Source organism: Stegostoma tigrinum, chromosome 15 (assembly GCF_030684315.1).
Source record: "Stegostoma tigrinum isolate sSteTig4 chromosome 15, sSteTig4.hap1, whole genome shotgun sequence".
Taxonomy (NCBI): Eukaryota; Metazoa; Chordata; class Chondrichthyes; order Orectolobiformes; family Stegostomatidae; genus Stegostoma; species Stegostoma tigrinum.
The window spans coordinates 42,216,611-42,241,469 of record NC_081368.1 but is presented as its reverse complement, the minus strand read 5'-3'; the positions used below and the strand labels follow the sequence as shown (position 1 = coordinate 42,241,469).

The following is a 24,859-nucleotide window of genomic DNA, read 5'->3' as shown; positions in this document are numbered from 1 at the left end:
TGCCTCATTAACACCAGCAATGCAGCTGGTCTCATTTTAAAAGAAGCCAAGCTTCAGCAGTCTAAGAATCGATCTAATTTGATCAGTAAAATGTGGATAAAGCTAAAGTTAGCTGAGTCAATATTTAGACTAATGGATTGCATGGTGTCCAAAAAAAAACAATATTATACTGTTCATGATGGTTCTATTCATCTTTGTTGGAACAGTGCACAAGGCCAAAGACAGAACAATGGAAGTTTATTTAGTTGTTGTTCATTACTTTTTCTTTTTTCTCTGCCACATTTATATAGTCACAGAGTCATACAGCACAGAAATAGACCCGTCAGTCTAACAAGTCCATGCCGAACATGATCCTAAACTAAACTAGTCCCACTTCCTTGCTCCTGGCCCGTATCCCTCCAATCCTTTCCTTTTCATGTACTTATCCAAATTTCCTTTAAACATTGTAATTTTACCCACATCCATGTCTTTGTCAGGAAGTTCATTGCACATGCAAACCACCCGCTGTGTAAAAAATATGTCCCTTATGTATTTTTAAGTTTCTCCCTTCTCACCTTAAAAATGTGCCCTCTAGTCTTGAAATCCAACTACTATTAACTCTTTGTGTACCCCTCATTATTTTATAAACTTCTATGAGGTCGCCTCTCAATTCCCTATGTTCCAGTGAAAACGTCCCAGCCTACTGGGCCTTTCTGCATCGCTCAAACCCTCCATACCCAACAACACCCTGGTAAATTCTCCTGAACCCTCTCCACCTTATTAATATTATTTCCAGCATTCAAAACTGGGCACTGCATTCCAGAAGAGGCCTCACCAATGTCCTGTACAACCTCAACATGACTTCCCAACTCCTGTACTCAAAGGACTGAGCAATGAAGATAAGCATGCCAAATGCATTTTTAACCACCCTGTCCAAATGTGACACAAACTTCGAAGAATTATGTACCTGCACCCCTAGGTCCCTCTGTTCTATAACACAACTATATGCCGTATCATTAATTGTGCAAGCCCCATCCTTGTTTGTTGTACCAAAATGCAATGCCTCACACTTATCCAGATTGAAGTCTATCTGCCATTTTTCAGCCCATTAACTCATTTGATCAAGATCCCTTTGTAATCTTAGAAAACTTCACTGGCTAATACGTCACCAATTTTGGTGTCGTTCACAAACTTACTAAGCATGCCTTCTATACTCTCATCCAAATTATTTATATAAAATGACAACCAAAAGAGGACCCAGAACCGATCCTTGTGGAACATTGCAGGTAGAACACAGAACATAGAACACTACAGCGCAGTACAGGCCCTTCAGCCCTCAACGTTGCGCTGACCTGCGAAACCAAACTGAAGCCCATCTAACCCACACTATTCCATTATTATTCATATGTTTATCCTATGACCATTGAAATGCCCTTAAACTTGGCGTGTCTACTACTGTTGCAGGCAGGGCATTCCACGCCCTTACTACTCTCTGAGTAAAGTACCTACCTTTGACTTCCGTCCTATATCAATCACCCCTCAATTTAAAGCTATGTCCCCTCATGCTAGCCATCACCATCTGAGGAAAAAGGCTCTCATTGTCTACCCTATCTAATCCTCTGATCATCTTGTATATCTCCATCAAGTCGCCTCTTAATCTTCCTCTCTCGAACAAAAACAGCCTCCAGTCCCTCCGCCTTTCCTTGTAAGGCCTTTATTCCATAACAGGCAACATCCTGGTAAATTTCCTCTGCACCCTTTCCAATACTTCCACATCCTTCCTGTTGCAGGCAGGGCATTCCACGCCCTCACTGAGTAAAGAACCTACCTCTGCCATATCTATCACACCTCAGTTTAAAGCATTGTCCCCTCGTGCAAGCCTCTCCATCAGAGGAAAAAGGCTCTCACTCTCAAAGGTCACCAGGCTCCAGTCCTAAAAGCTACCCTCCACCATTACTCTCTGTCTCCTGCTGTTAAGCCAATTTGTATTCAACTGGCAAGCTCACCCTGAATCCCATGTGACCTAACTTTAGTAATTATTCCACCACGCAGAGCCTTGGCGAGTGCTTTACTAAAGTCCAAGTAAACAATGTCTACTGCTCTTTCCTCATCAATTTTTTTGCTCACTTCCTCAAAAGACTCAATCAAGTTTGTGAGACACGTTTTCTCACACAAAACCATTCTGACTACCCCTAATCAATTTTTGCGTCTTTAAGTGTCCCTAAATCCTATCTTTTATAATTACCTCCCACAATTTACCTGCAACTTAAGTCAGATTCGCAGGTCTATAGTTCCCCGATTTCCCCTGACAATCTTTCTTAAACTAAGGTGCAACAGTAGCAACCCTCCAGTCATCTGGCACCTCACCTGTAGCTATAGCTAATGTAAATATTTCGGCAAGGGGTCTCACAATTTCCTCCCTTACTTTCCACAACGTTCATTTACTTCTTAGAGTCATTGAGAGTTTTCATGTTGTCTTTAGCACTGGTCAGGAAATCAAACAACTCTACGCAAGCAGCATTTGATCAACGAGAAAAAATTAAACTGTGAGCCATGACAATTCCTTTCATATGAATTTGAACCTGATGCTTCACACATTTAAACCTTTGGCTGGAAAAAACTATTCCGGGGCAATGAGACATAGTTGTACACTGATGAAGTTACTAACCATACAAGTCAATCTGCAAGATTTTTCATTTTTTTGAAATTGTGGCTTATTCATATAAATTAACCCGATTGCTCAAATAATGTGAAGATTATTTCAAGGATCACTAAAAGCTAAACGCTGTATCACACAGAAGATGCACATGCACTAGAAAATTTAGAACTAGTGGTCCATTACACAAAAGTTGTATAACGTTGCAGCATGCTCAAGCAATTTAACACATAACAGAGGGAAGATGGTGGAAACAATGTGGAAAAGACAGTGCAGTACCGATGTAAGCCCAATAAATTAGGATAAAATGTACTAAATATGAAAAATCCATAACATTAAAGGATATTATTCTGCTGGTTGAAAGGCACAATGGGTACGATGACTGCTTGGGCGTTAATCTGTTCCAGGTATGTCTGCGATAGGAGGCCTACACTTAAAGCTCCGCCATTCTTGGTGAAGACAAGAGCATCTTTTCCCAGCCTCATTGAGCCGGATTTAAATCCATTTCCATAAACACCAATTGGCAAGTGGTTTTTATTTCCTGTTTTGTTCGTGAAGCCAAAACTATGAAATAAAATTAAAGTTTGAAGTGATAAAATTACAAGAAAAAGACATGCAGACTAAAAGAAAGTTCATTTCGCATCAATGATCAATTGCTGCAAAATTAACATAGTTTCTTCTAATTCTAGCGAGGCAGGATTAAACAGTTTTTTTTGTAAGAGAAAGAGATGGACACTAAATGATATTTGGTTGGTGTAGTATTTTATCTCAGTCAGCATAGAGAAGGTGAGCTGCAACCAACCTGATTAGTTATTGATTTTCTTCCCCACTACAGGGAACAGAAACTCCTAAGTTCTTAGGACCATTTATCATTATAAAGGTAAAGTTCAATTTATCTCCTCAATTTGCATTTTTGTTATCAGTGAAAACATTCACAGCCCTGCATAAGGTCAGCGTGTCCCCCTACCTCCATATATGAACTGGAGAAATAGGGAAAGGAGGAAATAAATAGATTTTTTTTCAAAAATATTATATGTTGATATCTTCATTAAGCAACAAGTTGATTTACATATGTGAAATGCAGCTAAACAAAATTCAAGTATGTGTTCAAAATCAGTTAATTTTTGCTAATCTCTTCTCAATTTTCCTCCCCCTCTCCATTTGTTTAATGCAGTAACTTTCAGATTTCATAAATGTGGGGCATCCTTGCCCAATGATTATTCTTTCTGTATGAATAGTGTAGCTAACTGCAAGCCAAGAGCAGAATGCATTTGCACGTAGCATGTATCAAAGCACTTTTCAGAAGGAATCAAAGGATCATGACTGGAAACTGTCCCTGTGGTAAGAAACAGAAAACTCAACTAATGGGTTCGATTGCAGCACACACCTTGCCCTGACTGAGATCAACAGACTTCATACCACCAAATATCAAATCTCAGATGTTCTTTTTATCCTTAAATTAAACTTTATGACAAAGTGAAATTTCCTAAAAAATCATAATACACTCACAATAAATTTAATTTGAACAATTTTGTTTAAAACTGTCCATACATCTTTGAAAAAGCATCCACACCAGAAAACAGGCACGGAAGAGCAAGTCTTGCTGTTTTCTTTTCTTGTTATGTAACTGCAAGAAATGATTCTCAATCACAACCTTCCTTTGTAGTGCAGAAATTAAACAATTTTTCACATTAACATTCTGGATTATGTTTGACTCCATTATGGGCAGTCACAGGATTGTAACAGTTATAATGTTAGCAACTTGGCCTATATCTTTTAGGCCGCTGAGCCAGAAGGCAAATTAAATAAATAACAGCTACATAGAGATGGCTTGTGCCAGAGAATGAGAGCAAATGTTTTTTTAAGTATCAAATTCCAGAACGAGGAATGGATTTTATTCAAGATAACTTTGCGTGTCTTGTAAGAGTGCATGCCTTGGATGTGACATATACTATACACAGATTTAAAACATTCATCCCAGACATCACATCTTGCTAGAGATGCAAATCATACAAAGAAAGCCAGGCATTTCAGCTTGAGTTTTCATGGGGCTTCCTGGTATGCATAGAGTTTCACTCAGAGCATCTCAAAGAGCATCCTCAATACAACAAAACAGACCTAACATGGAAACAAGAACTCTTGGGATAGGGTAGTGGGGGCGGAAAGAGAACAATTCCAAGTAAAAAACAAAGCACCTCCTTTGCCCATGATCTTATTCTCACAAAAGTGTTGATGAAATTCTTCTCTCCATATTAGCTGATATGGAAACGGTTCTTTACTGTGTCGTCCCCTTACCTTTAACAGCCATCATCACCTCTTTCCTCAAATGCTGAATCCTGATCCCAACATCCTTGCAAATTACTGGTGCCATCCTGAACTTTCCTTTCCTCTCCAAAGTCCACAAATACGTTGTCACCTCCCAAATCTATTCCCCTTTTCCTGAAACTCCACATTTTAATGCTCCCTATCAGTTTGCACCCAACCAAACATATGAAACAATTTCAAAATCAGAAAAGATATCCTAAACAATTAAAACAAGGGCAAGCGATTCCTCCTTATTCTTCTCCATCTTTCTATATCCTTTGAAATAGCTGACCACACCTCCTTCCTCTAACCCTCCACTGTTATAATCAGCAAGTGGGATTTTTCTCATCAAGTTCCATTCTTAGTTATCTAATCATAGCAAGAATCACATATTTCCCTCACCACTACTACTGGCCCTCCTATTTCTTATTTACAAACTATGCCATGGAGAAATCATCAGCTTTAGTTTTCACACACGTGCTGACGTCACCCAATTCTAACTCACCTACACTTCTCTAGACTCCTTCATTATTACTAAATTGTCATGTTACTTATTCAAAATCCAGTAGTGGATCAGTAGAAATTAAATATTAAACTGGAAACATTTCGGCTCCACTCCAAACTTCTTCCCCAAGCTACTGGACCATCCCTCTCCCTAGCAACAGCCTCTATCACATTTTGTTTTATATAATGCTTCTGTGTAGCACCTTTGGACATTTAATTGTGGTAGAACTGCTGTATAAATGTAAGTTAGTATTGTTCATGGAGTTGGGCACACCTTGAGTATTATTACATAAGCACTGTACTAACTGAAATAAATGGTTCTCATCATGACTATTGACACACATTTTTCATGCTAATGCAGAAACAAGATGCATACAATTTTAGCCAAACTTTGTTCCATTTACTGTTAAATTGGCCAGTTTTAGAGAGATTGAAGAAATATATACAAGAAATATTTATCCAGTTCAGGTTACAATAAAAAGTTCTCCTGTTGCTCCTTTGGAGCTCACTTCTGTGTAGGATTTCAGCTTAATGCTTCAACTAAAAAAACACACGTCCAAAATTGCAGCACATTGTCTGCAAATATATCCAAAATATTTAAGTAACAGAGAAGGATGCTGGGAACTCAGTGAAGCTGCTTCACGCTGCCATCTTGAAGTGGGTGCAATACTTTATTGATAGAAGTACATGAGAAGAAAAGATAATTATTTATTAAATTATTCTGATGTGGAATAGTGTGGGTTAGATGGTCTTCAGATTGGTTTCACAGGTCACCGCAACATCGAGGACTGAAGGATCTGTACTGCACTGTAATGTTCTATGTTCTATGATGCTAAAAGAAAACATTCTTCTATTTTCACAAAACCTATCAGGTACACTTTCTGGATATAACATGTATTTTCAAATTAAATAAATTATAAATACCCTACAAACCAAATAAATAGTCCACAGCAACGCTAGCATAATTTTAGATCTAGAAGTTGTCCCAATCTTCTAATATATTCATAACATTTCATAGTAACATTTTTTAATACATTTCCAAGTATGGTTTCCCTTTTGTAAGTCCATGCTGATTCTGTCCGATTCTATTCTTACCTGTCCTATTAGCTTATTTATCCTATTCTTAATGCTTCAGTTTTCAGATGATGATATTTGAATAATTAAATCAGCATCAAAGCAAGTTCATAAACCATTCTGTTACATTATGGTTCTGCTCTAAATTATAATTCACCTGTCATACTTTCTGCTGTACTGTTCTAAATTGTATTGAACCTGAATAAATTCTGAATTGCAATTTGTCTACTTTCTCCTTTTTTTTTCCTTTGACAACATTTTATTTTAAAATGGGATTTATTTTATTCATCGTGGAACACACTACCTTAGCATTTTGTGTAGTTTAATTGGAGTCATTCCATTTCCATTATCCATGAAGGTCAGACACAGCTCATTTTTAATCTTAGTCACATCAATCCACATTTGTTTGGCACAGACTCCTGGATCGCAGGCATTATCTGAAATAGAAAATAACTTATTGATAAAGCAGTTACTGCCTTATAGCAAACAAAAGTTATTCAGAAATAAACTGAAACAATACCCAACTTCTCATTTGCTTTGTAACCCATTGTCAGCTTCTCATACTTCACCATGAAATGGAAACGAAGAAACTTTATATCTTCCTATTAACTTCATATCTTTCAGATATTTTGGAGGCAATTTATATATATAAAGGTTTTATGATTCACATTTAAAGGACCTTGCTTATAACTTGACTAATATCAAAATTGTCTTACATCTTATACCAGTAGTTGTTCTGTCCTGTGTCCTATAAATTTCACTCACACCCTCGAAGGCGCTGGATTTTGCTTGGTGCAGTTCTACAGAAACCTGTGCTTCATGGAGATGTCAAATAACAAGCGTCTTCTTAGACAGCAAGTGTGTACAGATAATTCAAACCCAGAGACTTCACAGCAAAGCTCAAACCTATTGTCACCGAAAGAATAAAAGCATTTTCCTGCAGGTATGCATTTCCTTCTGCCCAACACAAACATCTCAAACCCGAAGTTAAGTTCCTACTAAGTTAACAAAGTGTGAAGCTGGATGAACACAGCAGGCCAAGCAGCATCTCAGGAGCACAAAATTGGCCTTGCTGATATGAGGAAATTCAGCAATAGCTTGAATTAGGCACTAGTTGTTACTTAGTTCCTTAAATAAGCTTGTGTACTATAGCAAGAGCTTGGTTAATCCCGCAGTTCTACGGCAGATGGTACAAAGAAAATGTTTAACCCACTCTTGCTTTTCGTTAAATGTTTTCCGAGTTATCTCTCAGAACTGGAGTTACTAGATTCCAAGTTACATAGCTGTAATGTTACTGGCTAAAGCAGCAGAATGTTATCCAGATCTTGCTGCCCTTAGATAAGGACTGCTTCAATATATAAACAAAGAAAATAGAACATAGAACATTACAGCGCAGTACAGGCCCTTTGGCCCTCAATGTTGCATCGACCTGTGAAACCAATCTGAAGCCCACCTAACCCACACTATTCCAATACCATCCATATGTTTATCCTAGGACCATTTAAATGCCCTTAAACTTGGCGAGTCTACTACTGTTGCAGGAAGGGCGTTCCACGCCCTTACTACTCTGAGTAAAGAACCTACTTCTGACTTCTGTCCTATATCTATTACCCCTCAATTTAAACCTATGTCCCTTGTGCTAGCCATCACCATCTGAGAAAAAAGGGTCTCACTGTCTACCCTATCGAATCCTTTGATCATCTTGTATGTCTCCATCAAGTTGCCTCTTAACTTTATTCTCTCTAACAAAAACAGCCTCAAGTCCCTCAGCCTTTCCTCATAAGACCTTTCCTCCAAACCAGACAACATCCTGGTAAATCTCCTCTGCATCCTTTCCAATGCTTCCACATCCTTCCTATAATGTGGCAACCAGAACTGTATGCAATACTCCAAGTGCGGGTGCACCAGAGTTTTGTACAGCTGCAACATGACCTCGTGGCTCCAAAACTCAATCCCTCTCCCAATAAAATCTAACACACCATGCTCATTCTTAACAACCCTATCAACCAGGGTGGCAACTTTCAGGGATCTATGCACATGGACACCAAGATCTCTCTGCTCATCCACAATACCAAGAATCTTACCACTAACCCAGTACTCTGTATTCCTGTTACTCCTTCCAAAGTGAATCACTTCACATTTTTCTGCAATAAGCTCCATTTGCCACCTCACAGCCCAGCTCTGCAGCTTATCTATGTCCCTCTGTAACCTGTAACATCCTTCCGCACTATCCACAACTCCACCTATTTTAGTGTCATCCACAAATTTACTAACCCATCCTTCTACGCCCTCAGCCTGGTCATTTATAAAAATGACAAACAGCAATGGCCCCAAAACAGATTCTTGCGGTACACTACGAGTAACTGTCGTAACTAGTAACATTTCCCATCAACCACCACCCTCTGTATTCTTACAGGTAGCTAATTCCTGATCTAAACCACTAATTCACCCTCAATTCCATGCCTCCGTATTTTCTACAATAGCCTACCATGGGGAACCTTATCAAACGCTTTTCTGAAATCCATATACACCACATCAACCGCTTTACCCTCATCCACCTGTTCAGTCATCTTCTCAAAGAACTCAATAAGGTTTGTGAGGCACCACCTACCCTTCACAAAACAGTCACAAATGGTGCTGTACATTACACAATCCCCACTCTGAAAATCCCCACTTCTGACCTTATGATGGATGAAGCAGTTGAAGATGGTTAGGCCTAGGACAGTACCCTGAGGAACTCCTGCAGAGATGTCCTGAAGCTGAGGTGACTGATCTCCAACGATCATAACCATGTTCCTATGTTCCAGGTATGACTCCAAACAGCAATATTTTCCCCCAATTCACGTTGATTCGGGTTTTGCTCGGGCTCCTTGATGCCACATTCAGTGAAATGCATGCTTGATGCCAAAGACTGTCATTCTTGCCTCACTTCTGGAATTCAGCTCTTCTGATCATGTTTGGAACAAGGCTGTAATGAGGTCAAGAGCTGAGTGGCCCTAGTGGAACCCAAACTGGATGTCACTGAACAGATTATTGCCGAGCAAATGCTGCTTGATAGCACTGTTGATTACACCTTCCATCACTTTACTGATGATTGAGAGTAGATTGATGGGATGGTAACTGACTGTGTTGTATTTGTTCTGTTTTTGTAAAGGACATACTTGGGCAATTTTCAACACTGTCAGGTGGATCCCAGTGTCATAACTGTACAAGAGCAGCTTGGCAAGGGGCACACAAGTTTTGGAACATATGTCTTCAGCACTATTGTCAAGGTCCATACTTTTGCAGTATCCAGTGCTTCAAATATCACATGGAGTGAATCAAGATGGCTGTAAGCTGGAGGAGGCCAAGATGCATCATCCACTCACAGTTAGGGCTGAAGATTACAGTGAATGCTTCAGCCTTATCTTTTGCACATATATGCTGGGATATCTGCAGATGGGGATATTTGTGGAACCCACTCCTTCAATAAAGTGTTTATCGTTCATCATCATTCATTATTGGATGTGGCAGGACTGCAAAGCTAAAATCTGATCTGATGGTTGAGGGATCACTGAGCTTTGTTCATCACTTACAGCTAATGTGACACACGGTTCAGGTGTGAGATTGACATAGCATATTGCAGTGTTGCGAAATATATGACACTTGACTAAGTGTTGCTGACCATCAAGACAAGCTGCTTGGTTGTTAGTGAAGTTTTTGATGGTTAATGAAGAGGGGTTGAGTAATTTAGGCCTATATTCTCTACAGTCTAGAAGAATGAGAGGAGATATAATTGAGGTATATAAGATGACAGGTGAGAGAATGGGAAGCTGCATTTCCCTGAGGTGAGATTAGGTATGAACGGCATACTTATGCAAGAAAAAGGCCTTTTTCCACGCACTAGTGAGGTTCTTGTCTTAATATCCAAAACTTGATTGCAGAGTCAAACTTCTTTCACACAATGTCAAGAATCTAATTTCTAATGTTCTCTTCCTATTGTCCTATCTGACTCAACAATGCCCACAGTATTCAGGGTCAAAACAATTTTACTCCATGTCTCATTTATTTCTTTCCCATGCCACTGCCAAGGCTCAAAATAACCCATGTGATGCATTAATTTGCATGTCCTTCCTCCAATTCAGTAAGGTATCTGCTGCTCATTGGATGATAACATTTACACTGCAGATACAATGGCAAACAAACTTCTGTTCAGCTATAACCATAATTCTGACCAATTAGCCTGGTCAATTCAATTTCACCCCCTTTATCATTTTGAACATTTTGACATTAACCTTCTATATTATTCCAATACAAACAATACAACTCAATACAAACTGTCAGTGTTCTACAACTCCCTAGTCTGAACACTGACTGAAACAATCCAGTTCCTTAGCCATATTCTGCTCTTTCTCCCCTTTGCCTTCTATTCAATTTAATGATTTTTTTTATTATTCCATTGATATTTCATGAGATTTTTTTCATGCTACTTTGTTCTCAGAATGCAGTTCACCAGATTGTCACCTCTTTGCAATTTTCCAAAAAGCCAGTAACTTCATCTCAATGTCAAGAGTCAGTACACCTCACATAGTGCAATTGCTAGAAAGTAAATTATTTATCTTTCCTCCTGAATACACTTCTACCATTTCAACTAATACAGTGGTTAGCTGTGTGTTAGATGAGCTCCATATCCTGGTGTTATAAACTTTTTCCAAAAGAAACTCTTCCAAATGTCCTTGAACCTTTTTTCTAAATATATGTTTCTGTCTTTCATTTTTCCATTATCCTACATAGAATATTCCTATCCTGTAATCCTGGTAAAGATGAAGTAATTCAGGGGTTTATTTTCTCTATCCAATGAAGGAACATAGATTTCTCCATTGCATTCTTTATTTTAAAAGATCATGATTTGGAGGCAGCTACAGGTGAGAACAGCAACTTGGTCAATCTTAATTTATCATTCCGGAATATCACTGAAGGTTATCCTAACACTACAACATACAAAGTATTTTTTTTAAATGATTGCTGGGTTCTCACCTCCGCTATATCCTTTTGTGCATGATCAATCTCTGCAGCATGAAAAAATTCCTGATATAATTTATCAAATTATCTTTAAGCAATCAGAACCTTTTACTCTGTTGTTCTAGTCTCCTAGCCAAATTCAACTTTCATTTACAAATATTATTATCTCTAAGAAACATCTCTCTCAGAAATCAATTTTCAAAGTTAAAAAGGTGAATATTCTTCATGCTTTCTTCACATTTTGAACCTCTAAAATTGTGGATCAAACTTATAGCCCTTTACATTACTTTCATCATTTGAATCCCCCTTTTACCTCAGAAACTGGAACTGGACACAAAAATCAAGATACAGGTTAACTAGAAAACAATAAAGCTTGGTCATGACTTCCTGCAATTTGCATTGTACATTTTTAATCAGGGCCCCGAAGAGGGTGCATGCTGTGCTATGGGGTCAGGCTTTCTGGAGGCTCTAGGTTTCAGCAGCAGAGCCAAGTCATCAACATACGTCAGACAGACGGAAGTGGGGCTGCTCCTTCAATAACAGAGTGACATCACAAACATTTACTGATTCTGTGAGAATCAAACGTGGCACAAATCAACCTGCGACTGCAGAAGCAGCTGAGGAGGTAATCTGCTGTGGCGTAACACTCATTGGAGTTACTGCTAACTAGGCCAAGCCTTGACGGTTGGTGCGAGTACTTAAGGGAGTTGTCACCGAGGGCTGGGCCCACGTGTCTGGGATTACAGCTGGGAGGTGAGCCTCGGGGCAAGTCGCTGCAGTGTTACTGCCAGCCAGGCCCAGGCTTGGGAATTTTCACCAGGCGTTTTTCAGGCCTAAGGAACTGGTGCCAGGACCCAGGCCATAGGACAGTTGCTATCAAGTGTTGCATTCAGGGTTCAGAGACTGCTGTGGGAAGCTGGGCTTTGGGAAGGGAAGCTAAGTTACTTCAGTGTTGCAGTCACTGAGGTTGCTGTTCACCAGGCCCCAACTCTGGGGATTGCCACCAGGGCACAGGCCTTAGAATGATTTCCAGTCCAGGCCTAAATTCCTGGGAGCTGGGTCCAGATTTACTATTAGAGGATCTGGGGAATGCCATCTTCTGTTGGGATAAGGGGAAATGGAGAAGGAGGTTGAAAATGGTTGTAAGGGAGAAGGGAGAAAGAAGCTTCAAATTGGAGATGGAGAAAGAAGGATGCTGTGAGTGAGGTGGAGAAGGAAGTGGTTGTGGGAGTTGGGAGGGAGAGCAAGGAGGCTGCAAGGGGCAAGTGGGAATGCAAAGGGAGGAGGAAAGAGGCCAAAAGGTGCATGGAAAAGAATTTTGTAGAACAGAAAGGAGTAGGCTGCAAGTTTGGGCATGATAATAGGAAGAATTAGCCTGCTAGTGAGGGGTGGGAAAGATTAGCCTGCAAAGAGGTGGGAAGGAGGAGGTGGAGAAGGAATATGCTATCAGGTTAGTCAGTCAAGGAGACCACAACAGTCAGCCAAAAAAAAACTCCAAAAACTGGGAGCTGGTAAAATTTGAAATCAATGAGGTAATAAATTCCTTACAAATGGGGATAAGGAATCTCCAGCTTAAAGTTTCTACACACTGTAGCAATTATATGGGAAACTGTAGTGGCCGTATTATAAGGAGCAATGCATCAATTGCTAAATTTAAATTTGAGATTGAGATTTTACATTCAGTAAAACGGGTAATGACTGCTTGGCTCAAATGTTTCCGCTTTCTGCATGTGTAGCCAAATTGGGTGGCGGGGGTGTGGTGGTGGTCAGTGCCCTCAATGCTGGAGATTTGATTAGATTCCTTACAGTGTGGAAACAGGCCCTTTGGCCCAACAAGCCCACACCACCCCTTGAAGCATCCCACCCAGACCCATCCCCTTATTACCCACTCACCCCTTAACGCGACTGGCAATTTAGTATGGCTGATCCACCCAGCATGCACATCTTTGGGCTGTGGGAGGAAACTGGAGCACCCGGAAGAAACCCACGCAGACACAGGGAGAATGTGCAAACTCCACATGGCTGGAAGTGAACCCAGGTCGCTGGTGCCGTGAGGCTGCAGGGCTAACCACTGAGCCACCATGCCGCCCCCAAATTGTTGGCCTGGTTGAGGCCTCTGACATTGCTATGTCTTTCTTCTTAGCGGGTTTGCAGGATCTTGGCACAGGCAGCGTTAGTGGTACTGCTCCAGTGCCTTGAGGTGTCTGCTGTAGACAATCCACAACTCAGAGCCATTTAGGACGGCAGGAAATACCGCAATTCTGTAAAGCATGATCTTGGTGACAGATCTGATGTCATTGCTCCAGAACAGCCTTTTCCTCAGGCTGCGTTAGCATCCTGGAAGAGATGCTGGATCTCTTGATCAATAGCTGCTTTGGCCTATGGGGCACTTCCAAGATGTTGGAAGTGCTCACCGTTTTCTCAGGCTTCCCTGTGGACCTTGATGATCAGGGGTTTACTTCACAATACCAGGCCGGGTTGATAAGTCCATACCATATAAAAGACATTTATATTCCTGAATCTATGTAAACACTCACTCACTCTTGATGTAACTTACGTCCTGATTCCCCAAAGTCTATCCACCATCTACAATGCAGAAATCAGGAGTGTGGAATACTCCCCACTTGCCTGGATGGGTGCAGCTCCAACAACACTCAAGAAGCTTGACATCATCCAGGACAAATTAGCCTACTTGATTGACACTACAAGCATCCACTCCCTGACCACCGACGCTCAGTAGCAGCAGTGTATACTATCTACAAAATATACTGCCAAAAATTCACCAAAGATCCTCAGATACAACCTTCCAAACCCATGACCACTTCCATTTAGAAGGACAAGGGAAGCAGATATATGGGAACGCCACCACGTCCAAATTCCCGTCCAAGCCACTCATCATCCTGACTTGGAAATATATCACCGTTCCTTCACTGTTGTTGGGTCAAAATCCTAGAATTCTCTCCCTAATGGGATTGTGGGTAAACCTACAGCACGTGGGCTGCAGAGGTTCAAGAAGGCAGGTCATCACTACCTTCTCAAGGGCAACTAGGGATGGGCAAGAAATGATGGCCTGCCAGCAATGCCCACATTCCACAAATGAACTGAAAAAAATACACAATTCAATCCCACTCTGATTAGAATTTGTAATTCTGACCATAGAAGGATGTGATAGCTTTGTACAGACTTCAGAAGAAATTTACTAAAATGGTACTGGGGATGAGGGATTACAGTAAAGCTAGGGTTGTTCTCAAGAAGCTTGAGTAGATATGGTGGAGACAGACAAAATTATGAAGGTTTTAGACAGAATGAGCAGACAATGTTTCAAATTGTTGAAGGACTGATAAACATCTGGCCGAGACTGAATTACACAAATCAACTGGCAAAAGAACCAAGGGTGACATGAGGAAAGATATATACACAAAGTGATTAGGATTTGGAATGTACTCCTTTCCTGATATTGTGATGAATACACGTTCAAATAATGTTCCAAAGGAAACAGGATAAAATCTGGAGTTTAAAAAAATGGAAGAATGAGTAGGGACGGTAGATGAAAGAGCTGGCTGGATTTCTCATTAATAAAAATGGCACAGACTTGATGAGCTGAATGGCCTCCTTCTTTGCGCACTATTCTAATCTATAGAACGCAAAACTTAATGCAAAGGTGCTTGACAGAAGCTGTAGAGTGTTAAAGTGTTGGGAGATGGAGGGGGGGGGGTCAAAAACAAGTTATGCAACATAAGAAGTTTATGATTTCTCAATAAGCCAGACAGGAGCTGATGAGAGCTGACTGCGACACCATCATGGAATTTTAAATAGTTGTTGGTCACAATGGTCACAAAACTTTGGTTTTCCTTGTGGGTGAACTTCAGTTCCTATTTGTTTTTTTTTGTGTTCCCTTTCCATGGTTATAAATAAAAGCTGATGTTTGTAATTGTCTGATTGCTTGACAGTTTGTGATAGTCACCTGCTGGACAATGAGAAGCTGCAGGTGTGCAGTGGCCACTGGGAGTTGGCAGCTCTGACTTAGAAAGATGCTTAGATGAGATTACTGCACAGGACAATATAGTCTATGGTATTGAGATTACACAGAAATTAGGGTCAGAAAATGCAGCTTTATGTGCAAGCAAGTGTCAGCCATGCCAATTAGGTGCAGTGAGCAGCATAGCTTCATGGCTACCATGTCAGTGCAGTGGGGTGGTGGGGGTGTTCGATTTGTTAACATCTTACTGAAGTATACTTGTATTTATGAATTCAATTCCACAAAGGGGTGGAATTTTAAAAATCCAACAGATGAATATGTACTGTACTTACTAATGAGTGCTTGACACTGTCCTGCATTGTGTTCCCACTTGCATACAAATCAACTTGCAGATGGACACCAGAATGGAACCTAATCGCAGCCCAGAGGCTGCATGTTCACTGCCACCACACAAGCTTATGAAGCTTGTTCAGGTGCTCAGTAGCCTTTCAAAGGTAGTGATGCACAGGGATGCCAGTTTTTAACAGATATCTACTCAGTGGCGGATTATCCTGGGAACAATTTGAAAAGGTGGGGAATAAAATCCAGCTAAGGTACGTTCTGGGGCAGGGTAAATAAGTAGTGAAGAACGTTTGGTAAGATATGGTAAACCACCTCACTGGGCCTTGTAGCAAGAATCCCTCCAAAAAAGTTGGCACAACTCACATTTAGCCAAAAAAATGTAAGATTCAGCCCAACACTAAAGGCTTCACTAATAGCTTAATATTCCATATATAAACACATTTAAAACTAAAATACAGTAGGCAATTTTTGAAGACCTAAAGATTTTGTGAATGTCTTTTTAAAAAGTCAACTTTTAAATTGAAATGCTGGCCTTCAAGATTTAGAATTGCATATTTCACAGGAAGGTTTTCTCTCTACAGTTCAACAAGTTCTTATCCAGAACTTAGCACTGTCAGAAAAATAGTTTTTAAGCTAGTAATACTCTTACTATCATGATTCTGATCCTTCCATGAGATGGTCACAACATATGATGTAACAGGAAAAAGATGCAAGACAAACTTGAGTATTGAAAACAATGCACAGTGAGGCAATATCACAAACTTGTAGGAAAAATGTGACATGTTGAACTTCCCAGCAAAACTGTGGCACATTTCTGAAACTGTATCTGCTATAAAATTGCTCCCTTTTATTCAGACAGAGGTCAACTGCCCTGACTTGCTGCTGCTGGAACTGACCAAATCTGATAACCATCAACCAGCATAACAGGCATCTGAATGAATGTGTTAAAATAATAAACAAATTCTAATGTTAAAACAGAAACGTTGTAACAAAGTTTATTCATTATTTGATACTAATGACATTTTAGGAAAGTGAATTTTCAACAATACGCTTAATGTTGTGCTAATCTCTTGTGTGTTACCCTAAATTGAAACAGGACCTTGTGACACAGTGGTAATGCCTCTGTCTTTGGGACAGGAGGTGTTTCATAATACAATGGAACAGGGTTGGTTAAAGAAAATCTACTCTGAACTGATCACCTCACTACAAATACGAATGAACCTATGAACACTTCAGCCTAGTGATAAATAGTTCTATATACCATCTCAGAGCTCAAAGTATATATGAATTGGGAATATCTGCAACCAAATTCTATTGCTGGATGTCTGTCATAGTTCAATAGAATATGAAAATATCTAACGCTTCCATCATTTTTAAGATTTGAAAGAAACGATTTGATCAGCAAGGCAGTTGCAAGGATATTTTATACATATCACAACTGTGCTTTATAAAAACCTGCTGACAATGATAATGTAAAACTATATAAATTTTCAACCAAGCCTGCTAGAAAGAAGACTTTGCCATAGGCAACTGCAACAATTTCTTGTCTACTCTCAGGTGAGCAGAACTAAGTATAGAAAATAACCTGATCTCAGAAAACAAGCTGGTGTCAAGTTTACAGATAAAGTGCAGATGCAAAGAGTGGTCTGCTGGTATTTGGCTAACAGGGAGATACACAGCTAAACCGCTGCAGTAAATCTTAAACAGCAAGAGTTTCTGGGCAAAAGTGATTTTGACCTTCTGGGGCACTTTCTCCCAGGTCAGGTTTGTAGCATTGAGAAATTGTCTCTGAACTTCTGTGCCAAGAGTAAATGTCCAGGCCAATGAATACCTTGAATACCAGCTCGGCAATTGAGCTGGCCCCACATAACCATAGTTCTTTTTACATTGTGACTGCCAACACTCCCTTCTCATTAGCAGCAATATAATCCATTGGTTCTGCCCAATGTTACATTGATGTTCATTAACTATCATTCATCGAATATGAGCCTATTTCCCCATTATACTGGTTTGCAACAGAATATATTTATCACCATCTTCACCATTGCACAGAGCTTTCTATCATTCACAAACTGTTCAGTTTTGCCTTCCAATGCCCAATTCAGGTGATTGAGGAAAATTGTTAAAACAAACAACTGTATTCATGAATATTATGCAACACTCTTGGTTTTCAAGTAATCATTTATTACTTTGTCCTATTGATAGGAATGTAGTTGATTCTTAAACCAATCTAAAATCTTCAACTCAATTTTTTATAGGATTCTACTTTGCAGAATAATCTATAGGGTGACACTTTTCAAAAGTTGTCTAACTATCCAAGTATCCAGTTCTTTTTTAATTCTTGCAACATGGGCCAACCCCTAATCTATCTTGAGATATTTACTAAGTTCTTTCCTGGATTCTCCAAAGGATGTGACAACAGGACACTTAAAACAAAACCAATGAAATTATACAAAATCAACATTGATTTATGAATAGGAAGCTGTTCGATAAACATGTTGGACTTTTTAAAAAGAATGTAACTAGTGAAATAGATGAGAAAAATTCTGTCAGAGTAGTATATTGGAATTTTAATTAAGTGCCACTTAAAAGGTTATTGTGTAAAGTCTAATAACATGGAATTGGTGGTAACATACTAGCAAGGACTGTGAATTGGTTAGAAGTCAATAAACAGAATGTGGGAATAAATAGGAGCAACGCTGTGACTAGTTTTCTACCACAGGGAACAGTGCTTGGGCTCTAGCTATTCACAACATATATTAGCTGACAACATAAAACTAGGTAGGAGTGATAGTGTTGAAGATGTAAAAAAGTCTTCAACGTAACTTAGATAATTTGAATGACTGGGCAAATGCCTGGCATAACAGGGAACAGCATGAAGATTTCAGCTTGGAAAATAGTCTTTTTTGGCAGCCCTATATTTGCTGCTACTTAACAGGTTAGTTCATCTACTTCATCACCACCGAAGCCACTACATGTGAAAACAACTTTTTTTTGTCTTTTTTAAACCAATCCTTCTGGAAGAACACTTTATGCAAATTCATTTGTATCAAAGTTGTGAAAGGAAGCAGAGTGCTTGTGGATATGTGAAGAAATGCCATTTTCTATTAAGTGCTGTACTACAATAATACTGTAGTGATAACATCAATGCAGCTCAATTGATATTCAGAGCTAGGGAAAAATACAGTACACACAGAGCCAAAGTTATTTCAGCTCAGTACGAGAAACATTTCAGTGTAACAGTTCACAAGCACCCCACCCTACACCAGCCTCTTCACATTGTCTTCTTGTAATTTGGATTCATCCATTGATTATTACTCATTATGAAAAACTGGAGAATTCATAGACAACAAAACTTAGCTTCAAGAGCAGCAATATTTGGATTATAGTTGAGGGTCCACTGTACTGTTATTCCTCGTGACCTTTTATTACTTTATGCATCTACTGGTCTCTATCTATGAATTGCCAGTAGAGAAATTCTGGTAGAATTGATATTCAACACTTGGTTTCTTGTTCCAAACAAAATAAGACAAGAAAGTGATAGGATCTACACTGGAACACCACGAGGCTAAGTTTTACATGCCGATATATAACATATATTGTATACAACAAATAGAACCTTACAATCTCCAATCTCTACACATATATATTTGCCTATAGGTAACTGAGACATGGCGAATGTTCATTTGTTTTATTTTGTCATATGTAAAATTAGTATTTAAGTGTTACATGGTTTGTGGTCATTGTGCAAAGAAGTGTTACAGGACATAGGTCAATGGGTTCAGAGGTAGTCTTCCTTTTTCTATTTTGAGTTGGTCAGGGATTAGCTGTGAGTTCACAACTGAAAGAAATACTATCAAAGTATTTACAAAAATGTAAAAAGTTATGCACCGCAGTTACAACATTTTCGGCTGGATGAGATCAAACTGATGCCAGAGTTCATCACACATTAACTTTTGATATTATAAGCTATCTGTAAATAGCTGGCAAGTTTCCTTTTACAGTTGGTTGCACAATGTGTTTTAATTTGCAACCTGCGAGTTTTGCATTGGGAGCCAGCCACAGGCATTTATGTAATTATATTAGTTTTCAGTAGTCCAGCAGCAGATCCATATTTTGTATGTTTAAAACCTGCTGTACAAAAGTTATCAACTTTTTTACCAGAGTCGTCTTCCTCTGTGACGGCACTCAGTTAATATTAGCTAAGAGGTGGGCCTAAAGTGGCTCAATCACAAACCACAGAGGGCTTGAGTAATTCCAACAGGACTGCACTGTGATCCATTTCACAGACAAACCATCTTTAGGTATCAAGACAAAATGGTGGAAGAGAATTTCCAACATTACGTCATGGCTACTTGTGGGTCAGCAGCTTTGCAGCTTCTCTCAAAGGAGTAAATACTCCAATGCTCTCCAATTTCTCAAGTAGCTACTCAACTTCTCTCTGGACTGCCTCCTCTGTAAACTTCAGCATATTCACAGCTCGTACTGCCAGTGTTCTAACTCACAAGTTCAGATCTCATCTGCCCTGCACTTAAAGAATTTTCTTCCTTTTTTTAACCAATATCTCAAGTTTGGAATTTTCATTTTTGTTCTCAAATTTCTACATGACATCACATTTCCCTATCTCTAAAACTTCCTGCAGCCCTATAAGCCTTAGAAATCTCTGTACCTATCCAACTCTGGTAACGTGGACATCCTAAGTTTCTTTGTTTCACTACTAGTGATCATGCCTTAAGCTAGCTAGGGCCTTGCTACATTTTCCCCTTCTTTGAAATGCTTAAGACCTACTACTTTTTCTTCAATGATTCTAATATAGTAAATCCCCTGTATCTGTGAAATCACAAATTTCACATAGCTGTGCCAAAAAATATGTAACAACAAAAGTCAACATCTATGTGCAAAAATCATGTAACCATAACTATTAACCTATTTGAACAACTTCGGTAATGAGTGATGCAGCAGTAATCAACTTTACGTCTGTCGGAGGTACAGAGAAAGGAAAGGGAAAGGCTATGAAGACATTTAAACTCAATTATAAGAATTTTAAATGATAGATGGAGTACCAATATGGCCAGTAATATCACAGCTGAAAAGTAACAGGATATGACTGAATGGGATTTGGGCAGAAGAGTACTGGAATGTAAATATTCAAAATAGGTAACTGCATAGTCAAGTCTGAAGTTGAGGATTCAACAGATGAGCCCAAGAAGATCAATTGTATGCTGTCACAGGGGCAACAGTGATGGAGAAAATGGAATACACAGCTCAGGTAGGGCTCACAATGCCAACATTTCAAATCACCTAGTTCTGTCCAAAACATTTGATACAGAAGGGGTTTGCATCAAGGGTAAGCGTATTGAGTTTGTTGTGTTCACATGAAAGCTTCAGGATTCTGAGCATGTTGCAAGAGGAAATTTTGATTTTGCTGTGTAAAGCTAGAATATCTCAGTACTGGAAACACAGGAGGTTGTTCAATCCATCATGTGTAGTCTTTGCAAAAGCAGCTCAGTTAGTTCCAGTCAATTTCCATTCTCTGTAGGCTTGAAGATATTTTCCTTCTGCTGTTTATCTAAATGTCTGTGCATGATGAAGAAAAACTATGGGGAATGCTGCCGCATCCCATATTCAGTATTCAATCAACTCAAGATAACCAATGGCAACAAATTCTCAAGAAACAAACCATGACAACAGAAGAGACCTCCCATGCCTCCACACCTGGAAGCTGTCAGCAACATCTGTATTTTTCACAGGTGCAGATCCAGAGACCACCCTGCAGCACAGCCAATAGCAGAATATTGTCACAAACTACAAGGTGAAACAATGATGATGTGTGAGTAACCTGGTCCGTCTAGAAAGAAATGAAAAATATACAACTTCCACATGGAATAGTAAAATTAACTTCCATTCAAGATTGTTAAAGACAAGACCATTTGCCTCTTATATTGCCAATGTATATTGATAAGTAAAAGAGAAATTTGGAATGAGATCTCACAACAATGCAAAATCAAGAGAGTCCTCCCTTCAGCAGCAATGGTTTGGAACAGAATATTGAAGGCTGCTTTGAAAACTCAAATCATTTTCTCTAAACAGCGGCACTGAAGTATCATTTTATGTTTGCCCCATTCTGGAAAAACACCTTAAATCATTCACAGATGGTGAAGTAATTCAGGAAACATTGACTACAGCCACTTACATTTCATGCAAAAGACAAGAATGAAGGGAAAATAACAGATGCAATACAGGACAGGTCAGTTGGTGCTTCCACCGTAGCAATACAAGCAGAACCTTCTTCCGAAGAAATCTTTCAGCAATTAAAGCAGGACCTGAACAGCCATGAATGCTTCTTACAATGCTTCATTCAATGCATCCATGTTTGACAATAGCAAAGCTGATTGTAATTGTGCTTATGGTTTTTAATGACATAACTAAAGGGTGCCCTTTTGAAAACAGTGAACAAGCGGTGAGGCTATCTCTAATAAATGCAAAAGTTGAATACTTGAGGAAAGCATTCTACCCAAGAAACTGGCTTCCATCATGACTGATGAAGCATCAGCTATGCTTGGCACAAAGGCAGATTTTGTTGTATTTTGCAGAAACCATTCTTATCTCCTCTCCTTTGCCAATTACCATTGCATAACTCACCAACAAATATCAGCAAGTAAAAGATCTTAACTTTCCTCATCAAATGAAACTTAAGATTGTGAACTCAATTCCAGAAAGAACTTTTCAACAATGCTCACTTAAATCTTTACTCGACAAACTTGTTGTTACCTATGGGGAACTAATCCTAAATTGACGTCAGGTGATTAAGTCAAGGGAAGGTCCTGCAATAAATTTTTTGATCTGACACCTCAAATTGTCTCTTTTCTGAAATCAAGGACTGAAGTATTCAGTGACCCGTCAGGCATTGCAAGGTTGTACAATTTTAGAATCTTTGCTTGATTTACTGTTGCCCCATGAACCTACATACAGTGAAATGTTTTGTTTTGCAAGCCATACAGTCTAATTATTCAGATCATGGGGTGTTTAAATAAAGTAAGACATAGAAAGTTATGGCCACACAGGAGGTGCACAAAAGTAAGATCAGCATTAGATTTGAAATTAGAGAGATGCATTAGGCAATCTAATAACAGCAGGGAAGAAGCTGTTCTTAAGCCTGGGTACGTGTGTTTAAGCATCTATATCTTCTGCCTGACAGAAGAAGTAGAAAGAGGGTATTTCCGGGGTGGGAGGGGTCTTTCATGTTGGCAGCTTTTCTGCAGCAACAAGAAGTGTAAATGGCATGCATGATTGGAATTGACTTTTGTGATGATCTGGGCCGTGTACACAACTTTCTGTATCAGAGATAATAGGAACTGCAGATGCTGTAGTTTCTTACATCCTGGACAGCTCAATTGCCATACCAGGCCGTTATATACCGGGCTAGCATGCTTTCTATGGTGCATCTGTGCAAGTTGAGAGACCTTACGGACATGCCAAATTTCCTAAGCCTCTTCAGGTAGTTGTTGTGCTCTCTTGACTGTCGCATCTACATGGGAGATCCAGGGCAGGGTAGGTAATCATCATTCCTAGAAACGTGACGCACTCGATCCTTTCTGGGGGGGTGGGGGGGGGGGGGGTGTCCTCCTCCATTTTTCCTGAAGTCAATGATTTTTAATTTTGCTGACATTGAGGAAGAGATTGTTATTGCACCATGATACCAAGCATTCAATCTCCTTCCAGTATTCTGCCTCGCCGTTGTTTGCCATCTGGCCCACAATGGTGGTGTCGTCAATGTACTGGTAGATGTTTAGCCACACAATCATTAATATACAGGGAGTACAGTTGGGAGGCTAGTACGCTGGTGTTGAGGATTATCGTGGAGGAAGTGCTATTGTCCATCTTCACTGATTGCGATTGGTGGGTCAGGAAGCCTTGGATCCAGTTGCAGAGGGCTGAGCCCAGACCTTGGTCTTAGAAGTTTGGCATTACCTCAGTTGGGAATATGGTGTTGAAGTCGGAGCCCGACATAGGTATTCTTATTATCCACCTGTTCCAGAAATGGTGTCCACCTGTGGACCTGTCTTGCTGGTAGGTAAATTGCAAGGATCCTTACAGGCATTGACATCAATAGTGAAAGAGCTAAACTGAGAACTGTGGGGTAAGGCTACAGACTTACCACTTATGATCAGTGCTGTGAATGAATTCAAATCGAAACTGGGGTCCATGGTCTTCACAATGAAATAGTGAAATGCTGCAACACTTTCAGAGTCTAGAGAAAATACTAGAAACAAAATCAAAAAGAAAAGAAAATGGTTCAAGCCAGTAAGCTTCCATGTACACTGGGGGAAGTTGGCAGAGGAAATGAACAGGCAATTTCAGAAACTAAATGTGATGGAACGAATTGCAACATTTGTCTCAAGTCCATTCCTTTATGTAGACATTGTTGGGTTGGTCACCAAATTCCATCAGGTGTTTGATCTACAAGGTCGCAGAGTTGAAATGAAGATAATTACTGCACAAAACGATATTGAGCTGAAAGTCAGAAGAAGGGATAATAGAATTTTGGAGACCTGTAAACAATAAAAAAAACCACTCCTATCGTCCTGTGCATTTAAAGTGAAAGCTTACTTGACGCCACATACAGCCGTGAGACAATATTCTTCCAAATGATGATAGTCAAGTGCAAGTATTGCACCCACCTCAAAGATATTTATTTAATAGGTAAGGTAAAACTGCCATATTTCCAGGAGTTTGAAGGGCTGCTCTCTCATTGGAGACGGTGGTGAAATGAACCTGAGAGTCACACCAAGGGGGACATTGAGAAGGTAGGATCTTATTGTTGAATTGAATCCTCATATTGGAATCACTCTGGAGCATAAACTAGCCATCCAGGCACCCGAGCTAACCAAACAAGTGGTCTTTTTCTGAGGAACGGGCATTTGATCAATCTAGACAAAAAGCAAAAGAACTGTAGATGGAACTGAGAAATAAAAACAGAACATAGAACATAACAACACAGTACAGGCCCTTCGGCCCTC

The 24,859-nt window shown here is 39.6% G+C and overlaps 1 protein-coding gene across 5 annotated transcripts in view; it reads right to left on the bottom strand.

The window, feature by feature from the left end:
- Nucleotides 1–24,859, bottom strand: part of LOC125458742 (MORC family CW-type zinc finger protein 4-like) — a 121,897-nt gene that overhangs the window by 94,572 nt on the left and 2,466 nt on the right. For all 5 annotated transcript variants that reach the window (XM_059651433.1, XM_059651434.1, XM_059651435.1 and 2 more), the window contains exons 3-4: nucleotides 6,822–6,954; nucleotides 2,977–3,199 (exon numbers count right to left, since the gene is read on the bottom strand). In XM_059651433.1, the coding sequence (XP_059507416.1) occupies nucleotides 2,977–3,199; nucleotides 6,822–6,954 (356 nt within the window). The remainder of the gene's footprint in view (nucleotides 1–2,976; nucleotides 3,200–6,821; nucleotides 6,955–24,859) is intronic.